Below are 16678 nucleotides of genomic sequence, written 5' to 3'. Positions count from 1 at the left end.
TTCCGTACCTTGGTTCAGACAGATGTAACCTTGTTTAGACCTTTGGTTGAGGGCATTGCCGATAACCAAGACCCAGGCCATAGCCTGTGACACAGGAAGTAACTGGGTTTCGCGCTTCTTAAAGAAACATGAGGACAAGCTTATGAGTGCCTATATAACTGGAATCGATTCTTCACGCAAGAAGGCTGATTCTGCCTTCAAGTATTCACTTTACTTCAAAGCATTGAAGTAGAAGATGGATGAATATGATATCCAGCCAGAGGATACCTATAACATGGATGAGAAGGGCTTTCTTATTGGAATTGTCTCCAAGGCCAAGAGGATCTTCTCTAAAGAGTCTTTTATGAATGGGGGCATAAGGCAACATCTTCAGGAAGGAAATCGTGAATGGATAACAACAATTGCTTGTATATGTGCTGACGGAAGCTCGCTGGCTCCTGGCCTTATCTACCAGTCATCTGCAAGCAATATACAAGATACCTGGCTCCAAGACTTCAATCCTGAGGGTCATAACTGCTTTTTTACCTCTTCTGCTCCTGGATGGACCAATGATGATATTAGTTTGGCATGGATTCGAGATATCTTTGACAGGGAGACAAAGGCAAAGGCAAGAAGGCGCTGGAGACTCTTATTCCTAGATGGTCATGGCTCACATGTTACCATGAAGTTCCTGGACTACTGTGAGGCTAATAAGGTCCTACTAGCCACATATCCTCCTCATTCAACACATTCCTTCCAGCCTCTTGATGTTGGCATCTTCTCACCTCTATCCAAGGCCTACAGTGATGAGTTAGAAGCATTTCTTCATGCCTTTCAAGGCCTCAGCGCAATTACAAAGCGAGACTTCTTCACGCTATTCTGGAAGGCCTGGAATAAGGCCTTATCTCCAGCAAATATTGCTAGCTCATGGAGAGCAACTGGTTTACTGCCTTGGGATCCTGAGGTTGTACTGACTCGTTTTAGAGAGAATACAATACAAAGACCTTCATCTAGTGAGTCTTCACGATCTGTACTGCAAGCAGATGACTGGAGAAGAATTGAGAGGCTTCTTAAGAAGGCAGTTGCTGATCTTCATGATGAAAATACCAAGAAGTTGAGCCTCACGATGCACCACCTCTCTACAGAGGATATCATGCTGAAGTCGCGCTGCAAGGGCCTCGAGGAAGCTCTATTAAATGAGAAGAAAAGACGGCAGCGTGGAGAGCCTCTTGCATTTCAATTGCAGGCCCCAGAGAGTGGGAATGCAGTCTTTTATTCTCCTAAGAAGATCCAGCAAGCGCGTGACCTTCAAAACCAGAAGCATGAGGATATACAACAAGCTAGGGTTGCAAAGGAGGAGGCCAAGCTACGTCGACAGCAAGAGAAGGAGGAGAAGAAGCGAGTTGTTGAGGAACAGAAGAGAAATAAGGCTTTAGAAAGGCAAATCCGATTGCAAGAAGCAGAGGAAGAGAAATCCCAGAATAAACGCCAGAAGGAGGCTCGTATAGCCAAGGAGGCAGAGATACAGCTTCAAAATGATATCAAGGCTGCTAAAAAGAGCAGACCCAAGCCTCCAGCAACTTCAAAGGCTCACAGAAAGCAGAGACACCCCCCTCAGACGCCTGAAGGTATCCCCGAGCCCTCAACCACTGTGAATCGTCGAGGGCGGCAGATCCGCCTGCCACATCGGTTTCGTGAGCTTTGAAAGACCTATATGCTTTATTGGTACATCATGTTTCATCCACCAAAAGATCTTTGGGTAAATTCTTTTGTATGTGCTTCAAAAACTTCATTTTTTCTGCTTGTAGAAAGAGTCAAAAACGATCGTCACGTGTAGATGATCGTCAGCTGATTAAGCACGGTATTTTATGACTAGCACGCGGACACAGGACAGCAGTGTTCAAGACGTGCAATGCAGACCCTGGTTGGCTGGGAGATGGGGAAATTTCAACAGATTCAACGCACGTATCGAAAATTAACCTGACGCTCTCAGGCTGCAAAGTATTATTCAAGTGAGCGAGGGGTAGTGTTAAGAGCTTGCTGTACTAGGGGTACGTCTGCAGGGTTGCCCGACAGGAACAATATCCGCCCCAGGATATCCTCCCCGCTTGAACCAGATTTGGCCCTCCCCGGCGGTGCGTTCTAGAGTGCCACCCCGTATGTGATTTTTCGATGTCGACTGATAATCACTCCGTTGGGCCGGGTGATGAAGATCCTCGACTTGGCGTTGGTCTGATCAAATATAGGATTGCCGCCAGAGTCTTGAGTGCACAGCAACGGGAGTAAAACACGAAAACCGATAATATGTATTTGATTCAACAGCTGTTGAAGAGGCAACTTCCATTCAACGATTTGCACATCCTCGGCATCTAGCCCTTCGGTTTGACACGCTAAATTACAATGGGCTGCTTCATGCAAGCAAATGGCACGATCGCGAGTGTAACAGCAGCTTCCGCGAAGAGCCCAAGAATAGCGCATTCGCGCCTTCCTGCCCATGCCTTGCGCATGTCGATCTTCATTCAGCCAGAAAGAAAAGGTTCGGTTGTATCTACACCTACAACTGGAGTAATATTAGCAGACTTGGACTTAAGCAATAGACTGGTACGGAGTAGAAGGAAAGTTTCATCAGTGCTTTACACTGGCAGTATTGATTTATCGCAACCTCGCAATGTTACAAATGGGCTTCGCTTTGAACGGTGGCATATCCCCAGGACGATGCCCAGGCAATGATAGAGGAAGAGCCCCGTTTTCAGAGGTTGGTTTGATACGTGGAAAGTGTTGGCTACAATAATAAGCAGAACCTGGCCTGTAAGCCCAGGGCTCTGTGAAATGCCGACGTATTGATTCATGGTTGAGCGACCGTGGGATCGACGGGGAGCAATATTTCAGGCCATACGCAGCTCGTCCCTTCTGTCCGACAGCAAGTGAGTAAAGAGCCCTTATATTAGAAATTTCGCGAGTCGACGGGTTCTGGACGACAATGTGTATCACCGGCATGCAGAGATACTTTTCGCCGAATTTGCTCTCTAAACAGTGCGGCCCCTCATCCTTAGGCTCCAAGTATGCAGACAGTTGATAAAGGAATCTAAGAATGCGCACGGCAGGCATGATAACAAGAATTCCCAAGTGGGAGTGTCAACAAGGCACCGGTAAGCATGACATCGGCGGTAGAGGTTCGAAAGAAGGATGCATCAAAGTACTGTGTAACTCAGTGAAGTCAGCTAGACAAGGTGTCCAGTAGGGTTCAAGTTGAAACTTGATTATCCCGCAAGGAGAGAAAGAGTTCATTATCGACGAAGTCAGAAATTTGTCCTTAAGTTGTGCCGCATCTGGGATTTATGTTGTGTGATGGAAGCCATGCAGGGGATTCAAGAATGTCACTCAGGCATAACGAAGGTAGACCTTAGAGCTACTGGAGAGCAATTGCGCCGGTAGCACTCCTTCAAGAACCCCTACAGACTTGTCTCCTCTATGCGATAGCGGTGACTAATATCCAGTCAGCTAGTTTGCTTTCAAGCAACATGATGAAGGACTCCTACGTTCGGACAGATAAGGCGACTGGCGGGTATTTTGGGGCCAAAAGCTGCTCTCAGTTGCCACTAAGTTTGGACAAATCAGGTTCTCTGCCAACGGTTGTCAATCATTCTCCGTCCATACTCCGTAGTATATCCACGTGGAAAAGCTCCAACTCCAAGTCCGTCCAAAGCTCAACCGTGGTTCGTTACCGGAGTTCGGGGACCGAAAAAATACAGGCTGACTGTCTCGGGCAACAGAGATGAGCTTCTCTCTAGCTAGGAGGGCAGCGTGCATACGGATATAGCAGTGACGTTTGCGCTTTACTCGATGTAACGAGACTGTTCACTGACGGGTTTGGACGATGGCAATTGACTCAAAAAATCCTGCAGAGGTCAGACCAGCTAGTGATGATGGTAAGGCAGAATTCAGTCGTTTGTGTCCAATTTCACTTTCGAGTCGAACCTCGCGTCTTGACTCTAAATTTTCTGCTTTGAGTACTGAGTCAATGATCCATCAGAGCCTGAGCTGCTGATAATACTTTAGCAGAAGCCGTCCACTGCATTGAGAGTCCTCTTTCATGGAACTGTGGCGTCAGGTCGACTTGAATGTTCATAAATCAGTTCCTGAAAATTAGGCTGCATGAAACAGAATATTTACATTGTCAAATCCACTTGACAGCAACGTGTTTGCGTTTCTAGACCCGAATCGAGTGAGCCTAAAGGGGGGTTGAAGAATAGCAAGCTAACGTTGCTATCGAGTCTAGACAAGCTGGGATGGAGGAGGGGAACAGGCATGGCACGTGTTGTTGCGTGCCTAGAGTATTCGACGGATCATGTGCAGACTGCATGCAGCCGCAATTTGGACCTGGACCTTCAGTTCGTCCAACCTGCATCACCCCAGGTTTGGTGACTCGAACGCCAGGGGGACAACACTCAAACAATGTGGACTGTTAGATGTTATTCAGGATTCGCTGATTCATTCCATCTTCCTTCGTGTTTAATAACGACAATCCTTCGGAGTCCCCTAAGCAGGAACTGAGACGAAGGTGCGACTGGCAAAGCCTTACAAAACAAAACCGAGTCAGGTTAAAGTTTGACTATGCGGCCTTGGAGCTCGGACTTGCTAACAACCGACATTAATCTCAGGTTATTCCATGTCCCATTCGGTGACTCCGTGAATGCCATTATTGGCTTATTGACCTTTCAATTCGAGCGCTGTGAAGCTACAGCCTACAGCTGCTCAATTCTAGTTTCACATCGTTGCGCTGGCTATTCAAGTCAATCCCTCGTCTTAGCTTATGGCTGCCATGGTAAATGGGGAGACAGGATATCCACCGCCCAAAGCCCAGAGACCGAAGGAATCTCGCGTAATATCGGTTTGCCAATAAATCGCAAGGATTTCGATCCCACGAGGACGGATTGATTACCTCATGTTTAACAGTCTCGGCTATCCGTGCACGAGAATGGGCGCAGTTTGGGCAAAACAGCCGCGGCTCGGTAGCGTTGCCTGGTCTAGCCTCAGATCTAAGACATTGGAGAACCTTTTGGTTCCGGAGCTAGGCTCTAGCGCGCTCTTATGGTTCCTATCAGGCGATCCGATCAGATCGGAGACCCAGTTAGTCTGCGCCCTATCGCCACGATAACACGATCTCGATGAGGCAGCTGAGCTAGATAATAACGTGGCATATTAATGTGAAGGAAAAACAGGGTTGTCATTTGTTTCCGCTCAAGATCGAGCCAGGGGACTCCAGTTATGGCTCGTCGTTTCGACCAGCAGGACCAGGTTCTGAAAATGATGGAGATATTCCAGATACTTAAGGACGGCCGCATAGGTGAGACGCAGCCGGAGCCCAAATTGCTTCAAGTTTGTCAGCGCTCCTGGTTCTGAACCCTTGTCTTAAAACCATTCGTCTTTCCTTGGAGGGTAGTGGACCCATTTTAATCAAGGTAGACAGGCCTGCGGAGCCCCTGGCGTCAACCAACTATAAGTTTATAACAAGCTCAGCTCGCCACATTTATGGATAAGGTGCTTGCTGGCCCTTGTTCCTTCACTTCTTTCTTCTCGTTCTCCATAGACCGAAAGGCTCCAGGTATACGTATGTGTTGACCACTATGTATGCATTCTTTAATCTCCTTTAAACCTGCTCGTCTTCTCCGAAGTCGACTCTATCTTACCATCGGACCATGTTGGATATGGATACCCTCCCCACTGGGGACGCGGTCGTTGTTTCCTATTTACCGGGCTTCATTGTTCTCTCCTATGTCATCAGTGTCATGGGCTGTATAACTACATTGGAACTTCTTCATCGACGGACATCAACGGCGGGCTTCTATAACTGGTACGCAGTTCCAACAGTGCGACTTCTGACGGATCACAACTCTAAACAATCTTTAAATTAGGTACTTGCTACTCACATCTGCGGTCTCAATGGGTGGAATTGGGATTTGGTGCATGCATTTCATTGGAAATCGTGCGATTGTCCTTGGCGATGGAGACAATCAAATTCAGGTTCTATACAGCATGTCATTCACCGGCGTCTCCTTCATCCTTCCTGTGTGTGTTCTGCTGGCGGCCTTTTATGCTTTCGGTACAAGCGAGAAGGCAGGATACACAAGGATCTTTACAGGAGGAGTGCTGACGGGAGGCTCAGTGTGCGGCATGCATTACGTTGGTCAGTTGGGCATTACCAACTACAAATGCAGCTACTCTGCCGGAAATGTTGCCGGCTCTGCTGTGATTGCAGTATGTGCTAGCATCGCAGCGCTCAGTATCTTCTTTCGGTGGAGAGCCTCGTGGACCAATCGTTGGTGGAGGCGCATGATCTGCGGCTGTCTACTGGCTTTGGCTGTGTCTGGCATGCACTGGACTGCTGCAGTCGGAACAACTTATAAAGAGAATGACCCAACTGCAAGCCGAGGTGGCCAGTTATCTAGGACTCAGACAGTCATCATATGCTCAGTCCTGGTTAGTCTTTGATGTGCTTATCCACGAACGCCTTTTCCCAAAATGCTAACACAATCTAGGCCTGTGTCGCCTGTGGCATCCTGTCGGCATGTGCTATAACCGCCAGTGGTGACCATAGACGGCTGAGAATGCAGGCGCAACAGCTGGTGCTGGCCTCTGTTTTCTTTGACCCAGAAGGTCGAGTTATGGTTACACCACATGCTCTTCTTCCTACCCGAAAAATAGTCGACCGTTATATCGGCAAGGTAAGTCACTAAGCCTTCCCAACGACCGCTTCTCGCCACAAGCTTACGAACTCATTTATGAAGACCTTCAGCGATGACGATCTCACTAGAACTCATCCTGCGTTTCTATGGGCCTTCCGGGCAAGTCGGAATTGGAATCTAATAAAAGAGGTTGTCCCTTATATGAGGGACAGGATAGAAGTAGAGGATGAGGCGCACAAGCGGTATATTGCGAAGGGTATAGATCCGGATCAAGAAGCCGAAGCCAATGCAGGGTTCGACGAAATGTTCAAGCGCCACTTCTGCGTGGCAGCGTATGATCTTGCTGACCAAGTTCGACAACCGCTGGATGATTTGGGCATGCTGTACGACGATGTTTTGACCACTTCTACCACCTCATCACGTTTTTCGCGCGCTATGGCATACTCCAGGCTGCGTACTGGAAAGGGCCAGTTGATGTTCACAGTGCGCCAGTTGAGAAAGCAAGAAGCCTCTCGGCTCGCAGCTTCAGGTTTCAGGTTTGCTACAATCGATAATGTCTCTTCTCTCCTCTCCAGACGTTTGAATGTCGTATCAGGAGCACTAGACGTGCACCTCAAGGATATGCGCGACTTTGCTGCGTCTGGGCGGAATTATGAGCCTGGCGTTCATCTAGTCTCCTTTATAACCCGCCCTACGGTCCATGATCGGTTTGAGGTATTGACCGCTAAAGGAATGGGAAATCCGCTACCGTCAGTCACCCTGAAAACGAAGCGCCTATTAGCATCTCATTTGGAACTTCTCTCGCATCTGGAGGGGTGGTCAGTCGCGACCTGTACTGACTGGCTAAGCTCCGAAAAGGCACGAAGCTACAAAGGTGCCGACGAGTTTCGTCGAGACCTGAGCCGAGCAATGGCGGACCTTGCTATGTCGCTTCCGCCAGACCTCAATTCCGCATCTCGCTTCTTCCCACGACCTTTGATGGCACCATGCCGCAGCACAAGAATCTCCGACAACAAAACATGCATGCTCTTGGCATTCTGCACAGTGGGATCCCTCAGCACTCGCGTCACTAACCCAGACTACGCCTTTATGCCCCTTCGCCTTTTTCGCATCCAGCAACAGGTCAACAGCGGCGCTACTGACGTCGACGGCCTCGCGCGCGAGCTTAGCAAAGGAATTCTCTACTCAACTATCCGCTCCAATTCCACAACAGACTCCGAATTGGCCCCTTCAGCCCGCCACATTTTCAACCTCAACCTTTGGTCATCGCGCAGACGACCATATGTTCGCAGCACAAGAACCCTACCCTCCCGGGAGACTCTCACGGACAGCACGCCATTAGGCGATATCATAGTCCAGAAAGAAGTCAAAGTAGATGTGGCGAGGATAGCGGACCCTGCCACTGAGGCAGCCTTGGGAAAACATACTTCTGTCACAGTTGTAGAGGCTGGTGACTCGACTGCACAGACTTACGTTGATGAACTATATAACCTCTGCTATGCGCCCGGATTGCGTCTGCGCCCTAGTCCAGGCTTTTGAAGATCTCGGTGCGGCATACTATTCTGCCTGGCTGATACACACAATCTCACTCGTCTATTCATCTCCGCTTCTTCCAACGTACATCTCCCGTCCAGGGTTAATCGGTGAATGCGCCTCCGGACATCACTGCGCCCATATTGCCCTAATGAAGGCATAATGCACCTCTTGAAACTATCCATTCCATCCACATACGCCCGCGCCCAAACTAACCTGGACCTTACTCTCCGCGCAAACCACCAATCTTTCAAAACAAGCACTAACTACATAATCTTGACCGTTTAGTTGGACTTACCAGGATTTTGTTGACTATACTCCTCTGTATGCGATATCCCATGTTCTTGGTGTCGGCGTTTTTATTTTTTAATTATTTATTTTTGTTTTACGGCATGGCGCATAAAGGAGTGATGAGGGGAAGGGGAAGACATGGAGTACAGGGTGTAATGTTTATCATGTATATTTAGGATAGAATTGGACAATAATGAGCAGTTACGCCAATCGTTTGCAATCATGGCGTCACTATCGGATGAGTTTATGTGTCTGTCTGAGCCAGGCCTAAACAAAGGTCTGAAGAACAGCATAACCACGAAGAATCAATGCAACTAGTCAGTTCTCTCTGAGAGAGTAATTCATACTTTCTAGCTATAGTGAAACAGTCCAGCCAGATTTCACGTATATGAGCCAGAACAGAAGGGCGAAACACGCTCTAGATTCTAGAATAAAACAGCCCGCCAAAAATTCCCAAGGCAAGCATGGCATCAATGATATGTTTCTTTTCCCGACCCAAACGCCAAAGCAACTCCTGAAGCATGAAGAACAAAAACACCACGCCCATATTGCGCCATCATAAGAGAGACGCCAGATAATAAGTGCGACGCGCTAAATGCAACAATCTCTACCCACGCAGGAAGAGAACGGCCCAGATGCAAGCCTTGAACCGTGTACTATGCCAGGAAAGTGATTCCGCCGAACCGATCAACGCCTCATGATGGTATAATGTGCACCCGTGCTCGCATGTAGGATAGAAAGCAAGAACTGGTTCGTCGTCGACGGTGGCACGCAAAAGGCTAAAAATGCTGTTTGATACCGGAGAAATTCAAAACAACCGCTAAGTCGCTGACACAATATACTCTGGAAAAGAAACCATGAGAGACGGGGCCGCCCAATGCGCTTGAATGCAATCGAGGATTGATGTGATAGGGAGAGGATAGGATAACGAGACGTCGTGTAAGAGGACGGCGATCCAAGAGAAAAACTTCGGGGAGACACGAAAAATGCTTATGTATTTCGGCTCCGAGAGATACGCTTACTTCGGCGTAGTTTTTGCTCGTTGGTGTTGGGTTCACTCTGTTGGCTTGAGGTTTCACTGATATCTGCGTTCTGTTTGTTCCTGGACTTTAATCTCCTGCCCTGTTTCGGGAGAGTTGAGCTGTCTTCAAATGATTCAGTGGAGCTTGCTTCTGTATGCTCTCTAGCAGTTTCCGCTGGTGACTTAGAAACAGCCTTGTCGGGGCTCACACGGAAACGCAAGGAGACAAGGTCATTTTGATCATCTCGGAATGCAATCCCAACTGTAACATCTGGGAGGATCCGACGCTTTTGCTCGCGAACTCGGGAGCGCCGTGAAGCCGGCCGCGGATTTTCTTCTTCGTCGGTATCATCAGCTGAGCGTTTGCTCCCAGTGCTAAAGGGAGATGAGGAGCGCGAAGAGGGTTGAAACCGCGACTTCATGATTGCTCGGGAAGCGGTGGCCTCGGGTTGTTGGGTGTTTACATTGTCACCAAGCAGGTTCAGAAATGCATTGTCTATGTTCCCTCGGCACTGCTCGAGTACCTCAACAATAGTTTCACGGTCATACTTATCGCCGAGACCTGCCTGGATAGCTGATATTTTCCACGGGGAAGCTACATTGACCACGCTTTCGTCTGGAGGTGCGGCGCTGGTTTGTGCTGACTGTTCTGCTTTAGGGATACGCGGCAAGCCCGTATGAGGACCTTCGCAATGGCGTACAGAAGAGTAGTGATGGAAATCCTGGTAAGAAGCGTTAGTAACAGACAAGAGAGCGGCAATTGACTTGAGTAGCCCTTACGTGAAAGGCAATGTGTATGGTTTCCCTTTCCTCGTCCGCCGGAGCGTGGACGTCGCGAAAGTTCTGAATTCCGTACATAGTATAGACGTTCACATCCTTCTTGAATGACTGGCAAAAGGCCTGTATCTCCTCTGCTCCGCCCCACACGCCATTCTTCCGCGACTCTGCTACTCGGGAATCGAAACTTCGTTCTTTATCTTTGGTGGACGGAGGGGCAGGGCTGGCGGACGAGGAAGAGCAGTAAGAGTTTCGAGCAGCCTCAGCCGCCGCACGTCTAGGAGCTCTTCGCTCCCCACCAGCGGCAGCTATAAAGCTCATGAAGTAGTCCCGGTTGGCATGGATGTGGTCTGCAAGGCGCGTCCGGATGTGGTCGGCATGGTTGAAGTCCCCGTACAATTGGTCCGATAGCGCGTAGTAGAGGCAGTTGCCTATGAAAATAGAAGTTACTCCACTGCACAACGCATACAGAAATTAACGCGTTTCTTTGCCATCGAGACCTACCGTCACCCTCTGTGGGAAGAGCATAAAGCCCTAGCTGAGTGAGACTAGGAAGCTCCAAGCATTCTGTGTCTGCCTTGCTGCGTGTATTTTTAGGGCCGCGGCGGGATTCCTGGGGACCCTGCTCCGGCGGCTTCTCGTGCTCGGGGTCATTGATCGCCTGTAAGCTCCCTTCAGGATGATCATTGTGGCGAGGAGCAATTATAGGCACGATCCTGCCGCCTTTCGGGACATCTGCCATGATTGGAAAATCCCTACCCCGCGACGGTCCCTCATTGAGGACGGTAGAGAAGAGAGCTACGTCGAGCCAGAATGAAAGGCAAGAAGAAGGCTTGAAATGGGGAGCGAAGAAGGGTCGGTGGAGTGTGGAGCGAGGATCGAGGATTCGGAGGAGTGGAAAAAGAAATTACGGAGCTTTAACAAATACTAATAGCCAGGGTTGACTCGGGAAAAGCTGGATAACTAATTGGAAGCCCCGGAACCAGTATCAGCAAAGTGGAAAGAGAAGCTCGAAGGTTGCTAAAGCTTTTTGTTCCTCTAGTTAGGACCCGATGAATCACAACCCGAGCCAGACTCGTCGAGTGAGTGAATGGCTTGGAATTTCCTTGACGAATCCTGCCTCCGCGTTTTGTATTGCGTAACGTGCAAACAGCTCACCGTATTTTTGTCTTTTTCCAAGTTTCGGGCGCTCCTGCTTCTTCCGGTAATGTAACTGAACTTGGCAATCATGTATTATTACTGACGCGTCGCGTTTTTGGGAGATCGCTCAGTACCTGCGTTATCTAGGGTCCATGTACTATATATTAGATCTGGTACTGATGCTAGTAGATATCAGCAATTTCCAAGTCTCCTGCCACATATCCTACACATCGATGTAACGAGAAGTATGGGGACGGATCCATGCTTAGCACAGCTGATAAGAAACCCCGCATTGCCGCAGTCGCAACAAAAAAAGTCCTGATAAGGAATAATCAATATGACAATTGAGGATTCTAGTGAAGGGATGACTGTTTTTATCCATGAGGCATATTCTGCTACAGGGCAGCACAACTGCTCCCAACCATCGCGGTGACACCAATGGCGAAATCGGATGTCGCATTCACTGCCCCACGTCCATATACCGCAGTCTACCGGGCTATCAATCGCTAACGTATTTGCCCGATTGATAATGAGAATCATCCACAATGGTTTGGGGTAGCTCTCGATTGCTACGTAGTAGTCCTTGGCGGTTGTACCATATATTCTCTCTCCAACTCGTATTGCATGATTGTTTCTTTTTTTCACTAATATTTCCCTCTTCTCTTTGGACTGACGCCGTCATATTCAAACCTCTAACAATCGCAAACGTGATTAAAGCCACAATGGCCAAAAATAACATCGTGGTGCTCGGGTAATATGACTTCACAGACCATCTGCCAATCTGGATTTACGAGCTAAGACAATATTTGCAGGGCCGGGGTCTCTGGGCTCACGACGGCATACCTTCTGTCCCAGGATCCCAGCAACTCCGTCACCGTCGTGGCCAAGCATATGCCGGGAGACTATGATATTGAATACTGTTCACCCTGGGCTGGTGCGAACTACCTTCCGTATGCTGCAGTCCTACCATCGCTCTTGCCCACCCTGGAAACGACGTGTGTTGATTGTTAACTTCGATTCAGAACCGGACAACCTGGCACCAACCATGCTAAGTGGGAGCGAGCGACCTGGCAGCCATTGAAGGAACTGACCGAGAAGCACCCGGAGGCTGGAATCCACTTTCAAGGTATGCTACCTGGAAGTGAAAGCTCGTAACACTCTTACCAAGTCACTAGAATCCATCGTTCACAACCGGAAAAAGGACCAGGAAACTACGACTGGTAAATGGTTCTCAGCCCTGGTCAGCGAGAACCCCTGGTACAAAGACGTTGTCCCTGATGTACGCTTATACCTCATGTGCACACTTATGACTTACTAACAATTCAGTTCAAAAACCTTCCAAGAGATCAATTGGCGCCCGGTGTTGACAACGCGCAGGTCTTCACCTCAGTCTGCATCAACACTGCGGTATATCTACCCTGGCTAGTCGGCCAATGCCGTAAGAACGGTGCAGTGTTCAAGCGGGCAGTGTTCAAGCACGTCTCAGACGCAGCGAATGCTCACCATTCCGGGCAACCCGCCGACATTGTCGTGAACTGTACCGGCCTATCATCTAAGAAGCTTGGCGGCGTCCGCGACGACAAGCTCTACCCAGGTCGTGGACAGATCGTCATTGTCCGCAACGATCCCGGTAAAATGGTTTCCATGTCAGGCACTGATGACGGTGAGGATGAACTCATGTACATGATGACCCGTGCAGCTGGCGGCGGCACCATTCTAGGTGGCTGCTACCAGAAGCATCAATGGGACCCATTGCCTGATCCTAACCTTGCCGTGCGCATCATGAAGCGTGCCATTGCTATTTGTCCGGAGCTGGTAGGTGAGGGCCAAGGGATTGAAGGGCTAGACATCATTAGGCACGGCGTGGGGCTGCGTCCTCTGCGTGATGACGGGCCGCGTATTGAGGCGGAGCTGATTGAGGGTGTCGCGGTCGTGCATAACTATGGTCATGGAGGATTTGGGTATCAGGCTTCGTATGGCTGTGCCGCCGAGGCAGTGCGGTTGGTGAAGGACACTTTGCAGAAGAAAATCAGGGCGAAGTTGTGATCAGTAGTGTAAGGTCATTTTGTACAGAATAACGACAAGATTGGGCCACCCCGTGCAGACTACTTTGAGGAATAGAATTAGATACTATGAGTTAATGTCCTTTCCTAAAAAAAAAAAAGAGAAAGAAAAAGAAAAAGAACAAAAAAATTGACGTCGTTTATTACTGCTTCCCCACAGCATACCTGGGGTATTTTGTAGACGTCGCCATTGCGTCACCACTATCATAGAAGACAGGCCAGGACGATAAACGACCTAAAGCATTAGCCTTTAATTAGTGGTTAATATCTACGCAGCAATCTACAAGAATAAGAGCATGTACGAGTAAGATAACCGACACACAGCCAATATGAAAGAGTACAGAGCCCCCCAGGTCGAAGACGGCCATGAGACCGACGACGTAACCAGCACAACAAAGCGCAAGAGAAGCACCGACGAAACACCTGAGTTACAGGAGAAAGACTCAAAAGAGCTGAAGTCGCAGCCCCCACATAAAGCGGCCAAGTCTGGAGAGCCGCCTGATGCGGAAGATGATGAGGGCTATGTTGACGATGAGGGGGAGTTTGGCGAAGGGGAGATAGATGAGGATATGAGCGAGGAGGGTGACGAAGAGGGAAGCGAGGAAAATAAAGAAGACGAAGAAAGCGAGAACGACCATACGGGCCAGGATAAACCGCAAGGGTCTCCAAATAGGGAGAAGCTCGAGAAGACAATTAAGAAATTCGGCCGTGGCCCGCTGGAGGGGACAGCAATCGAGGGGAAAGCGCTTAGCGGCTCACCGGATACAATTCTCGCCATGCTCATGGACGCGATGTTGAAGTCGAAGCCGATGTCGCACGAACTCACAGACCGTACTCTCAAGAAGCTTGTCGAGGTTGGATACCATGATATCCAGAAACTAGGAAACGCTAGCTGGGAAGAGAGAGCCATGGTATTGAAGGACGGCGGATACAATCGATACAGAGAGCAGGGGTCAACGAACCTCGGGAAATTGGTTGAGTTTGTGAACGAGAAATATGGTGTGCATTCATCATTTCCTGGCCGCTGGGGCTCACTTGCTTGCTTGAGCTAACTTAAGATCGCAGAGGGAGACCTCAACAATCTTATAAAGAAAGCTGGCTATGACCCTACGAAAACGAGGCAGCTGATTAAAGAAGTCCACGGAATCGGGGACCTGGGCGTCGAGCTCTTCTTCAACAACGTGCAAAGCGTCTGGCCCACTATCGCTCCGTTTGTGGACTCCCGGAGCCTGAAGACCGCCGAGGATGCTGGACTAGGGACAGATCTGAACGCCATTTATGAAAGTCTAGGAAACGACTCCGTGAGGATGTGCAAGCTTGCGAATGCTCTGTCTGCTGCGAGGCTAGACAAGCGAGTCGGTGATCTCGTGGCTATCTGATAGCTTCAAGGCATAATCGCCAACTACAATATTTATGGGTTTCTAGTCAAATATAGCGAGTCGACAGCTTGACCTCACCTTCTTCTTGCCCGGATCCCTCTGGTCTAGCAGTCCATATCCATCTTGTAAAACTGAATCACTAATGCCCTTCAAGGACGCCGTACACTGTAGTTAGCGCTCAGCCACATGGAGAGCCACTTGAGAGCTGAGTCAGCTGCACTCGCCAGCCTTCTTGGCAGACCCGCCTGTTGCGCCTCGCAGGAAACGAGCTGGGGGTTCTTGTTCATCTCCCAACTTTTCATCTCTCCCATGTCTAACTCTTGATTCGAAGCTTCAGTCGAGAATCAAATCACCTACCTCTTCGCTCATCGCTCCTGGTCGACAGTCTGCAGCCGCACGCCCGTCATCCGCGACAATCTTGCTACCTAGCTCCCCTGACAGAACGCCCACCACAACCAGCTACGTGGTTCATCAAGACTTAGGCAACGTGCATTCTCTTCTCGCTGCGCGAAGGCTCCCACATCCTCATATTTGACCTCGTTGAAGTCAATTTCACCGTCGATAACTCGCATCCCGTACCAGCTACAATCCTTCGACGGACTTCCCTAATTCCCACAATGGATCTCTCTAACATCTTGTTCGTTTGCACCGGGTCCTCTGTTACGCGCATAGGGCGAGTTGATTACTGACCTATGCCTCTTATCTTAGTCGCTTCGCCAACGTGGCTGTTGGTGTCATTATGGTTCTTGGTGGTATCGCGCAATTCTTCCCAATTAGCCTGGGACATGTCATCACCGGTGTATACGTGATTCTCTTTGGTCTCAGTAAGATCTTCCCTCATCAGTCGAAAGACAATGTGTGCATTGACCCTAATATCTGTAGTCGTCGCCGGATTGGAATTCTTGCCCACTATCCCGGATTATGTCTACCGCTATGCGTCCTTCCTCTTCTCGTTCCTTGGTCGCGGTGTTTGTAAGTCTTCATATTCCCAGGAGCTGCGTCACTCGCAGTTCATGCGCTGACACGGCGATAAAGTCTACATCTTCGTTGGATGTCTCATCCTGCATGGCCACGTTCTGCAATACATTGCCGGTTCCATCGTCGGTTTCCTCGGCATTGGCTATGCCGTCTTGGAATTCGTCCCCTCTATTGAGCCGCCATCGAACATGCGCGAGGCCGACCAGAGCTGGGGCGCCGAGCAGGTCGTCTAGAGATTTTAAAGCGTGTTCGTGGAAGCGGAATTGCGTTGCGACAGGGCCGGCGCTATGCCGTGCTCTGCGCAGCCACGATCGATGAACGGCCGATTGTTTTCTGCCAAAATATATACCACGAAATGCAAGTATTACGAATTCGGGATTCTTATGATGAACGATATTCCATGAGTGTGACGAATGACTCTGCGACGATGAAAGGAAGATATAGGCGAGGAGGACGATGTGCAGCTATACGTTGTTTATCTGCGTGTGCGTTTGGACGGCGGGCGGTCTTTGCTTGCCCAAGGGGCCATTGCAATCTATTTGAGCATGTTTCATCAATTTCGGATCTACTGATTCATTGTCTGGTTGGTCTGCTCGCTAGCACTGTACCATACAACATGTAGAGCTATTATTCTATTCTGATTAGTTATAACTTCTGTGGCAGCGAATTTAGTCACCTTATAGGGAAGAATGCACGTATATAATTGTACTCCACTCCAGGTTTTTGCTTTATCTGATCGTCAATAATAGCGGATCACACTATATGTAAATAACATTCCCTGCCTGCGCCATTATCTCGACTGTCAGAGGTCTAGCGCGAACCGAAATTGTT

General features: G+C 49.2%; 4 protein-coding genes across 4 annotated transcripts; 3 read left to right on the top strand and 1 right to left on the bottom strand.

Annotated features, from left to right (window-relative positions):
• The first annotated feature begins 5501 nt into the window (after positions 1-5501).
• On the top strand, positions 5502-8388 carry BDW70DRAFT_99268 (MHYT domain-containing protein). Its single transcript, XM_073745363.1, has 4 exons — positions 5502-5833; positions 5895-6459; positions 6519-6704; positions 6768-8388. Exons 1-4 carry the CDS (start codon positions 5679-5681, stop codon positions 8202-8204), a joined length of 2343 nt encoding a protein of 780 aa, XP_073593113.1. The 5' UTR covers positions 5502-5678; the 3' UTR covers positions 8205-8388.
• A 1091-nt stretch (positions 8389-9479) lies between these two features.
• On the bottom strand, positions 9480-11029 carry BDW70DRAFT_152652 (OTU domain-containing protein; the record flags this gene model as incomplete). Its single annotated transcript, XM_073739477.1, has 3 exons — positions 9480-10232; positions 10291-10718; positions 10792-11029. 3 exons carry the CDS (start codon positions 11027-11029, stop codon positions 9480-9482), a joined length of 1419 nt encoding a protein of 472 aa, XP_073593112.1.
• A 1120-nt stretch (positions 11030-12149) lies between these two features.
• BDW70DRAFT_170469 (FAD-dependent oxidoreductase) lies at positions 12150-13473 on the top strand (the record flags this gene model as incomplete). The annotated part of the gene is made up of 4 exons (XM_073742937.1): positions 12150-12178; positions 12240-12377; positions 12535-12706; positions 12754-13473. 4 exons carry the CDS (start codon positions 12150-12152, stop codon positions 13471-13473), a joined length of 1059 nt encoding a protein of 352 aa, XP_073593111.1.
• Positions 13474-13819: 346 nt separating this feature from the next.
• Positions 13820-16080, top strand: BDW70DRAFT_152650 (TVP15 family protein; the record flags this gene model as incomplete). Its single annotated transcript, XM_073739476.1, has 5 exons — positions 13820-14489; positions 14556-14820; positions 15578-15693; positions 15752-15841; positions 15905-16080. 5 exons carry the CDS (start codon positions 13820-13822, stop codon positions 16078-16080), a joined length of 1317 nt encoding a protein of 438 aa, XP_073593110.1.
• Between the last annotated feature and the right edge of the window lie 598 nt (positions 16081-16678).

The sequence above is a fragment of the Aspergillus foveolatus genome (assembly GCF_047715535.1).
Source record: "Aspergillus foveolatus strain CBS 279.81 unplaced genomic scaffold BDW70scaffold_55, whole genome shotgun sequence".
NCBI classification, from domain to species: domain Eukaryota; kingdom Fungi; phylum Ascomycota; class Eurotiomycetes; order Eurotiales; family Aspergillaceae; genus Aspergillus; species Aspergillus foveolatus.
This window is presented reverse-complemented; position numbering and strand designations above follow the sequence as displayed.

What these genes read in the sequence shown, in the direction of transcription:
- BDW70DRAFT_99268 (XM_073745363.1), top strand. Translation starts at nt 5,679, where the DNA reads ATGTTGGATATGGATACCCTCCCCACTGGGGACGCGGTCGTTGTTTCC. An exon ending in ACGGCGGGCTTCTATAACTG is followed by an intron (nt 5,834 to 5,894) that starts GTACGCAGTTCC and finishes TCTTTAAATTAG; the next exon opens with GTACTTGCTACTCACATCTG. An exon ending in TCGACCGTTATATCGGCAAG is followed by an intron (nt 6,705 to 6,767) that starts GTAAGTCACTAA and finishes TCATTTATGAAG; the next exon opens with ACCTTCAGCGATGACGATCT.